The 10,002-nt window shown below is 55.9% G+C and overlaps 1 protein-coding gene across 1 annotated transcript; it reads right to left on the reverse strand.

The window, feature by feature from the left end:
• LOC119097027 (trimethylguanosine synthase) lies at positions 1-4,560 on the reverse strand. The gene is made up of 8 exons (XM_037220041.1): positions 4,537-4,560; positions 4,019-4,261; positions 2,816-3,002; positions 2,157-2,542; positions 1,711-1,871; positions 1,063-1,221; positions 498-637; positions 1-146 (listed from the first exon to the last, which is right to left on the reverse strand). The coding sequence occupies exons 2-8, from the start codon at positions 4,255-4,257 to the stop codon at positions 30-32; spliced, it is 1,389 nt and encodes a 462-aa protein (XP_037075936.1). The 5' UTR covers positions 4,258-4,261; positions 4,537-4,560; the 3' UTR covers positions 1-29.
• Between the last annotated feature and the right edge of the window lie 5,442 nt (positions 4,561-10,002).

The raw sequence follows: 10,002 nt of genomic DNA on the forward strand, positions 1-10,002 counted from the left end.
ACGAGGGCGCAGCGCGGGCCGCCGGCGGGTCAGCTGTGCCCGCACGCGATCAGGTCGCCGTAGTAGGCGGTGATGGTCTTGATCTTGCCGTTGAGCAGGTTCTGCTCTATCTCCACGCTGCCGCCGGGGCCGGCCAGCGCCGTCAGCTGTGGACAGGCGGCTAGGTTCAGCCCGGCTGGGGTCACCAATCGCACCCGGGGTCACCGATCGTGCCTAGGGTCACGGTCACCAGCCACGCCCTGGGTCACCGTCCGCCCCCGGCGTCACCGGCCCGCCTGGCAGCGCTCACCGCCGACGCCGCGGCCCTCTCCCGATGATGCACAGCTACCCACCAGCAGACGGGTGGGCCCTGAACGTTAGTAGTCCGGATACAACGGAAACAAGGCAGTGGAAACACGCTACGATGACACGGCTGCACGGCACCGGGTCGGCGCTGCGTGACATCCGTGGTGCCGTTCGCGGCGGAGCACGCCGGCAAGTGGCGGTGGCGCTCCCACCTGATGCGTGTTGGCGTTGCGGGGCGCCAGCAGGGCGATGTTGGACGACACCTGACGGGCGGCGCGCATCATGTCCCGGCCGTCCATGGAGCCATCCAGCCGGTACACGTCGTACACGTCGGCGTCGCAGTACTGGGGACCTGCCGGAGGTGACGGTCGCGCCGCTGCGGTCACCGAGCCGCGGAGCCGTTACACGAGGGAGGTATCTGAATGGTGTCACGCCGCAGCGCGGGGTGTTCTGAACACGAGATTTGTGGCTGCGAGCAGAAGACCCTGACGACTCGCCTCCGGAACCTTACGAGACACTGACCTCGTCGAACCGGTGCCGGTGACAACAACCAAACGGCCCACCATACTTGATAGCACCAGACCGGTGGCGCCCCCACTCGGGAAGCACCACACCAGCGACGTCTCCATTCGGGCAACACCAGACCATTTACGCCCTCACTCGGGCAGCGCCAGACCAGTGACGCCTCCGTTCGGGCAGCGTCCGACCAGTGACGCCTCCACTCGGACGGCGCCAGACGGGTGGCCCGCCCAGCCCGGGCAGCGCCAGACCACTGACCTCCCCAGGGCGGCGAGAGGAAGACGGCGTCGGCGCGCAGCCGCGGCGCCAGCGTGAAGAAGTCGCCGCGCACGAACTCGATGCGGTCCCGCACGCCGTAGACGGCCGCGTTGTGCCGCGCCAGCGCCAGCTGCTCGGCGTCGATGTCGATGGCGATCACTGCCGGCAGGCGCCGTGCCACCGGTCATCGGCGCCACGCTGGCTCGAGGCCGCTGCTGAGGCTCGGGCGCTCACGGGGACACGGAGCCACCGGTCACCGGCGCCACGCTGGCTCGAGGCCGCTGCTGAGGCTCGGGGCCCTCACGGGGACATGGAGTCAACGGTCATCGGCGCCACGCTGGCTCGAGGCCGCTGCTGAGGCTCGGGGCGCTCACGGGGACACCAAGTCACTGGTATCCATCCGGCGGGATGTCAAGGGCAAATGTGTGTACTACCATCGAATGTCTCGCGTCCCGCAGCCTTCTCATAATTGTCGGAAGAGCGAGTTTTCGTTCCCTTGAGCTGGCCCCGTTACGATAATCTGCCGAGCTCGGCATATGCATAATCAGCCGATAAAGACCACCGGTGAGCGCGGGCACGAGGTCCTCTGACACACGTGGGCCGCCCCACAGAGCGAGGGTGTCGAACCGGGGCATTAGCGGGACTGACCTCGTTCGCAAGTGAAGGCGAACTGGATAGCGTTGCCGCCGGCGCCGCAGAAGGCGTCGACGATGACGTCAGCGCGGCAGCGGTCCGCCAGGTGGCGCGCGATCTGCTCCGGCGTCACCGAGAACCAGCTGGGGCCGCTCAGTCGCACGCCCTCGTCAAACCTGGGGACGGCCGGCGCCGAGAGCGCGTATCAGCAGAGTCAAGGCACGTGACCCCGCCGGCCCCGCGAGCCGGGGGTGTGGCTTACAAGAACCTTACGTCAAATGCAGGGGCACGGCCGTGTCTGCCGCTCGCCGCGGCTGGGCGACGGAGGCGGTGCGTTCCCGCGGGTGAACCCGATCCGATCTGACCGAGGAAGCGCTCTGAGCTGGCACGCACACCGATAGCAGTGGCGATCTAGTGTAGCGCCACCGCCCGGGGCTGCTCCGCACCGTGCGGCCTCTCACCTGGAGAAGAGCCGGTACCGCTGGTACCAGTACTTGCGCAGCTCGGCGGAGTTCTGCATCTCCTCGGGCGCGGGCCGGGCGGCTCGACTTCGTTTGCCCCCCGCTTGGCGGCGACCCTGGCCCTGGCCGCGGGCCGCGCATCGCTTCTGAATGGCGTCGGCAGCCCCGCTCCCCGCGGCGGGTGGGTCAGTGGCCTTGGGTTCATCGTCCTGTTTGCCGGGGTCATTGGCCTCAGGGTGAGTGACCTCGCTAGCAACGTCGGCCGATTCGCTGGTAGGGTGAACAGATTCACTGGTACTGTCACGCTCTTCGGCCGGCTTCGTCTGCTCTGCGCTGACGCCATTCGACCTCTGTTCCGATTGGAATGCGCCAATCAGGTTCTGCGCCTGAAGGATTGCAAAGGGGCGTTGGTTCCATGAAACACGTTAATAACACAGTACGTTGGTTCCATAAAACTGCACGCTAATTAATTCCAACGCGTTTGTTTTACACTGCAAGGAGCTTTGTCTGCTTTAACATCACGAAACGACACAGGCTCTCAAACGACGACGACACAGGCTCTCAAACGACGACACAGGCTCTCAGCCCGCCGACGTGGACTGCTGACAGGTTGTTAGCTGGCCGGCGCTGCCCAGACTTCAGTGGCACAAAGCCTGCACCTTTTTGACCAGACTGTCGTGGCTGAATGCCGTCTTTGTCATGTTGAGCGCGCGGGTCTTCTGCTTGAGCCGCTTCTGGCGGTAGGTGACGTGGGCGGCGGCTGGCCGGGCGGCGTCCTCAGTAGCTGCGTGGCAGAAGCCCAGCATCGCTAGCGCGCCCTCGGCAAACTCCAGCGTGCCCGGCCGCCTGCCGGGACGGCGTCTGGTCAGCGGCCGGTCAGCAATGGTGGGTCAGCGGCGTCGGCGCAGACGGCACCCGAGACCAAGGCGACCGCACAGCAGGTGTCCAGTTGGGACGCTGGTGCAGACAGAACCCGAGACCGGGGCGGCGGTACAGGTGTCCAGGTTGGCACGCTGGTGCAGACAAAACCCGAGACCGGGGCGGCGGTACAGGAGGTGTCCAGGTTGGCACGCTGGTGCAGACAGAACCCGAGACCGGGGCAGCGGCACAGGAGGTGTCCAGGTTGGCACGCTGGTGCAGACAAAACCCGAGACCGGGGCGGCGGTACAGGAGGTGTCCAGGTTGGCACTCTGGTGCAGACAAAACCCGAGACCGGGGCGGCGGTACAGGAGGTGTCCAGGATGGGACGCTGGTACAGGCGAGACTGCAGTGCGCGATGTCGGTATGAGGCATCCACACGGAACAGACTAGTCAGGGGGGGGGGGGGGCATCCAGACAGCGTCATGTCATGTGACTGATCTGTGTATCATCGATTTAACTGAATAAGTGACGTTCTGTCGAGTGACAGCGCGCCTCAATCAAATGTTTCATGTATTCCGTATCGATATCTAGTCCACGACGATTCATCATGCAACAATTAATGCTACGGATGCGGCCCTGTATATATGTATATATATATATATATATATATATATATATATATATATATATATATATATATATATATATATATATATATATCGTGTATAAATGTAAACAAACTGATGCAATTTTATGCTCATCCAACAAATTCGCAGACACGTTCATGATTTTCAGTGTGGTGCATATATATATATATATATATATATATATATATATATATATATATATATATATATATATGCACCACACCGAAAATTATGAACGTGTCTGCGAATTTGTTGGATGAGCATAAAATTGCATCAGTTTGTTTACATTTATACACGATTTTCATCGCAAGCGTTATAACCACAACAAAGCCCCAGCTCACACCGGCTTTTTACCCCAAGCTGACGTCCACCTCTTCAGCCGAGTCGTCCACAGCGCACTCTCCTTTCCCAGCAGTAGGATCGAACGCATCGGCAGGCACAGTTCCGTCGGCTGGCCGGTGATCTGTGGCGTCACCCGGCCGGATATCTGTGACGTCATCAGAGGCAGCCTCAGTCGGCCGGCGGGCGGCCGTGGTGGGTTCCGATGGCTCCTGCAGCTGCTGCAGCAGTGCGCCCACGCTGTTCAGCTTCATTTCCCTGCAACAGGAAAGTCTGTTGTCATGGTCGCCGGGGTGGACGGAGACATTTTGAATCTGGGGATCGACGGCTACAGGGACGCGCGCACGGTGCTCGTGCGCAACGAAAGACGGACGAAATACGTTGCTTCTCATCAATCACAGACACGTCAAACCTTCACATACTGACAAAGTTCTCATCACAAAAACATACGCTTCGCTCTAACGCATGCGCCACAACGATCACCACACAAAAATCATGCTACTTAGGGCCATAAGCAATAGTAACCAACATACCTTGCTTTTCTGGATGACGCGTTTCGTTTCTTTTGGCGCCAGCCTTCCTCTTGGAGTCGCTGGAGCCGTCGGGGGCACCGTTCGGCAGCCCTCCGTCGGTGTGGCCGCCGTCCGCCGCCGCCGACCTGCCATGCTCAGCCCTAAATTCGGCCAGCATGCGCTCGTACACCTGCTGGTAGTGCTGCTGCCACAGCTCGTCCCACGAGTACTCGCCGCTCGGCTGCGGCGCGTCCTCCGCCGCCGACTGGTCGGCAGCAGACGGTTCGACCAAGCCCCGATCTCCCGCCGGGTGCTGGTCGGCGGCTGACTGGTCCTCCACCTGGGACTGATCTCCACCCATGGACTGACCGTCTGCCGTGGGAGGGTCGTCCGCCGTGGACCGCGGCTCCGCTGGAGGCCCATCCACCGCCGACTGGTCCACAGCGAGCGGCGGCTCTTCGACGGCCGACGGGTCCGACGCTGTCCCACACTCTCCGACCGCCTCCTCCCCCATGCCGGCCTGCCGCTCCGTGGCGCCAGCGCCGGACTCCGCTGCGCTGGCGCCCTCCACGCTCGCCAGGTACGCCGGCTCGATGTAGTCGCGGTACTTCTCGGTCCAGGTCTGCAGGACGGTGGCATCGCCACAGCTGCTCCAGTGGGCCTCCCAGCGGCGCCAGAACTCGGGCCGAATCGGGCCGCTCGTACGGCTGGCGGCGGAGGCAGCTCGGTCATCGGGGATGGGCTCGAGCGGCGAACAGCACGGCCAGAGGGAGCGAGTGAGGTCAGGGGCGAATGCTAGGTCAGAGACGGGTCCAGACGTGACGGCGGGGTCTGGGGTGAGCGATGAGTAGTCAGGACGTGATTTGAAGGAACGGTTGGAACGTGAACAGGAGAGGTAGAGCGGGCACAGGCCGAAGTGTAGATGAGCATGGAAAGGTTCCGGTGTGAACGGCGGTAAATATCATGAATGAATACGGGGAACGACTTGTACAGACTAGGGAAAGGATCAGAGAAGAACAGAAAGAACACGGACAGCCTCTCAAATGACAAGGAATACGGAAACGGTCCGGACTTTTAACACGAAGAAGGGTGTTCATTTAAAGGGAGGAAGAAAACGGAGGAGTCCGAGCAAAACGGTCATGATATCCCACGTAGACTGTTTTGCCCGAACGATTTCATGACACATAATCCACAAAAAACAACACACATAACGCTTCAAGCAACGTCTATTCGCCTGCGAAATGGTGCCGCGTCGCCGCCGCGCGCGGCGTCCGACCGCGGGTGTGGACGGCGCCGTGTCGCGCACCTGCCACTCCAGGCTCGGCTCGCCCCGGCCGCCTCCGTAGTCGCACCGCAGCCACTCGAGCCCGCCCGGCGACGAGGAGCGCTCCGTCCCACCAGACGTGCACGACGTCGTGACCGAGCGTGGTGACGTCACACAAGCATCCGGAGGCGACTGCGGTGACGTCACACAGGCGTTCGGCGGTGACTGAGATGACGTCGCACCGGCGTCCGGCGCTGACTGCGTCACTTGGGACGAGAATGACGTCATGCTGAGGCTGGGCCGGTGGCGCCCGGCAAGCAGTAGCCACCCACTCCTCCTGCAGAACGGCATGGCCTTGAGATGGATGTCTCGGTGCTGTACTGCCTGTGACACAGCCAGCTTCCTGCACTAAGCACCAAGATGGCATTGGACTATACAAGACCAAGTGGATGTCTGCAGTGCAACATGACAGGCTTATATTGTAAGTGGGCGGATTTGCACAAATGTCAGCTAGGGGATACACACAGCTGATGAACATGCAGCACATGTGCTTCTCTCCAAGCTGGAAACAGCATGAGTCTTTATGGGCACTTACCTTCCAAGTCAAGTGCCTGGTGGTTTGTGAAGGAAAGAGGCAGGCCCATAGCCTTCATGGCCTCAATATCTTGCTGGTACTCACTGCTGTATTCTTGAATAGGTGCTTCATACAGCTTTGGCAGTTTGCCAACAGGAGGAAGGGTGCCATCCAGAACTCCACCTGCTTCCACGTCAGGTCTGCTCTCAACAGGTCTCTGGTTCACACTCACAATCCTCTGCCCCATCCTCATAGTCTTGCTGTCTTCCCTCATAGTCATCTTGCCTGTCATCATATTCCTCTGGCTTGGTGTCCAGTGAGCCCTGTCCTATTTCTGTCAAGTCCACTTCATCTGCCATCCTTAGATACTTCCAGTCACTGCAGAAATTTCAAATGTGCTGAAGAACATGTCAGACAGTATAGCTGTTATCTCCATGTACCAAAACAGCATGTCTGTTACATAATTACACTCTTCAATGAATCTACTTCCAGCCCAAAATATGGTTCCATCAATAATAGCATGCAAAGTACTGCAAAATTAACAAGTCAAATGCACAGAGAATATCATTCAGATTGTCAAGGTGATTGTCACATTTGGTGATTGTCAATTGTCACAACATATCATTCAGGTCACAATTACACAACTTTGAACGCAACAAAAAACCCACCTGATGAACTGACGGGAGAGGAAGCATGAACTCTTCGTTCCGGACCCTTCTTTATCAGTAAAAATATGTAAGCTAGTTCTTCCCAATGACCTCTCATTCTTTCCTTCAAATGCTGCAATACTGGAAATTGAAGACTGTCACTCACTGCAATGACATTTTAGACTTCTGTTCATAAAAATTGCCTATTAACACAAGAACAAAACAAAAACAAAATAGGACTTCAGCTGATCAACTCCGACATTCCACTTGCACGAACTTTGTGTGTACCAAGTCTACTTCTCATACAATGATGTTGCTTATTCACCATGGTTACATTAGTTTTGCTCTGTATTTGTGAAGAGTCAAATTTCAGGGTTTTTCCTGGCTTTATGTGAGCATTTGGCAAACAAATATTTTCTTTAACAATAAAACACCCTCAGATGGAATAAAACAGCAGAACTATACCATGTGGTTGTACCATGGGTTGTAGGGGGATGGGGGTGGGGGAATGGGGAGGTAAAATAGAACATTTTGAACACCAACAGAATGATGGGGTGTGTGGGGGATTGGGTGCGAGCAGCAACGACATGCATTAGACCAACATGTAAAAGTTCAAAAAATATGAAATGGGTTTCATTGTGACTCGAAATAGCATGTACATGTCGCTATAACCGTGCCAATTACCATTAAAATGAATTGGAGCAAAATCGTGGGAGTCAATGAGCTCTTTGATCTTGAACTTGTGATGACCTCTGGATGTTATCTTTCTAAACTTATGGTAAAGGAGATAAATTATCGTAATCAGCCCGCCAAACCACCTGCAACGTGCGCTGCAGCAAGCACGTGGGGCTAAGGGTCCCTGCTCAGCGATATCTATGAATGTGAATACGAATGGCTTGCTGCCTTAAAAGATGCTATTACTGCGCATTTGCGACATAATCAACATGCATCGTTTTGTAAACAACGATCGAGTACATTTGCCTGCACTTGCCGCGACGCTTCGCCCGCTCCAAGGTGCTAGAACGACTTGGTTACTAGTCCATGTGGTCCACTTTGTACGCTTGGACAAAGAGCACTAGAAAAGCAGCCCTGACAGAGGTTAATAGTGGCTGAAAGTTTTCCCTGCGACTCAGCTTGGTCCTCTCCTTTGCGTGGTTACGTTCTCGACGACATAAACAACAGGTGTGCTGCTTTCTCAGGTTAAGTTGTGGATGCTAGGATCCAAAAGTGTGCGCAACCCACATTAAGTCATCACATTGATCATCATACATTAGAGGTCTGGGAAGTGTGTGACATACATGGGCAACACCAAATCTTCCACCAAGTGTTTATGTGTAGTTGTGAGTTGATTGCACATGCATTTGCCTCAGATAGGTTGTCTTTTATTTTGTTTCCTGCATTGAATAACTTGTATTCTATTGCGGTGGCATAGCCAGGAACATCTCCAGGAGGGCAAAGTCAAGATTTAAATGGTCTCTTAGTCAGGTGGCCACACTTTGTTGTTATTTTGGGAATCATGGGTTTTATTTAATGAGCATTTGCTATGGTTGGAATCAAATTGTGTTGCCTGGAGGGCTCATTGTGATGTCATAGGAGCACTTTGGCCATTTCACCTCCAAAAATTACTGGGGACCTCGGCCAGAGCCCTGAGTGGACCCCTGCCCCCCCCCTAGGAAGGGGCAAAGACCCTGAGTACCCCTTGGCTATTCCACTGTTTGACTGCTGCTTTGCATTCCTCATTGGTGTTAACACCAAAGAAAAAGAAGCATTTGCCTCTCTCACATTTGTGAACAAACATTACTCAATTTAGCAGCTCTACTTGTGCACTTACATTGAAAAGCTGGACAGGATTTGTAAGAACAATTATGCCCTGCCTGTGGTGTGGCATGCATGTTTTGATGCACAAACACCATGCTAATGCATGGCAAAACTATACATAAGTACAGATTATGATTGATGTTGGTATGTGACACTTCAATTTTAGATTGCTCATCAAGGATTTTTTAGATGAGACATCATAATCATAAAACAATAATATTTTAAGGACATCTTATCATCTGACCACTTGCAAAACATTGTCACAAGATAAATACCATTCACTGTTGTTTCCAGACCCATGGGCTGTGAAAGCTGCAGTCCAGATGGACAAAACCATGGCCATGTGATGTATTTTGCATCACCTTTACATGTGAAGCTTTCTCTGAAGCTTTGAAGTCACAACTAAAAATGGCCAACACAGCAGCACTTCCTGCTCTGGTTTTAGCCAGCCAGCCAGGTCTGTATGATCACTTGGCCATCTGAAGAATGTCAGTGCGATGTCGGAGCTTGGACCAGGGCAGAGTAGGTCGGTGGAGGATGCCGTAACGGAGTGTGCCGGAGAGGCCGCGCACCGGCCGGCTCTAGGAGGCTGGTCTCTGCTGCTGGTGTGCTCAGCCCCAGCCGCGCACGAGGCGCCGGAGCCGGCCCTGCGGACGGCGGCCGCCCTGCTCGGCGGCCCGGCGGACGCGGCAGGCGCGCTCTGTGGCCCGTGTGCGGAGCTGGCGGCCGAAGCCGGCCGCTGCGCTGGCAGCTGGCTCGGCTGGAGGAGCGGCTGCGCCGCCGTCACCTGCCCGCCCTCTATCGCCGCCTGGCCGCGCACGGGACTCCGGCACGCTCGGCCTCGGACTGGCAGCCGGAAAACAACGGTAGCGGCCCCGCAGATGGTGGCCTTGTTACAGGTGCGTGCTGGTATATTTCCGCTGAACACGCGCTGCCGCGGAATATTGCTCTACTGACAGTTGTTTCGACTGTATCAGCCCAATTTTTGATATGTCCGTAACAGCACGACCAAAACCCAGTGTTTGATCTCTCTGCCTTTAATTTTCAGCATACCTTGGTTTTGCAAGTCTAATGAGAGCAGCATGTTCAGGTTGTGTATATTAGGTTTTCTCTTTATGTATGAAAATGGGTGGTATATTTTTAAAGAAGGGCCTAAAAGAAATGTTCAGTGGACCTTTGAGAAA

Source organism: Pollicipes pollicipes, unplaced genomic scaffold (assembly GCF_011947565.3).
Source record: "Pollicipes pollicipes isolate AB1234 unplaced genomic scaffold, Ppol_2.1 Scaffold_4295;HRSCAF=5057_pilon_pilon_pilon, whole genome shotgun sequence".
Taxonomy (NCBI): domain Eukaryota; kingdom Metazoa; phylum Arthropoda; class Thecostraca; order Pollicipedomorpha; family Pollicipedidae; genus Pollicipes; species Pollicipes pollicipes.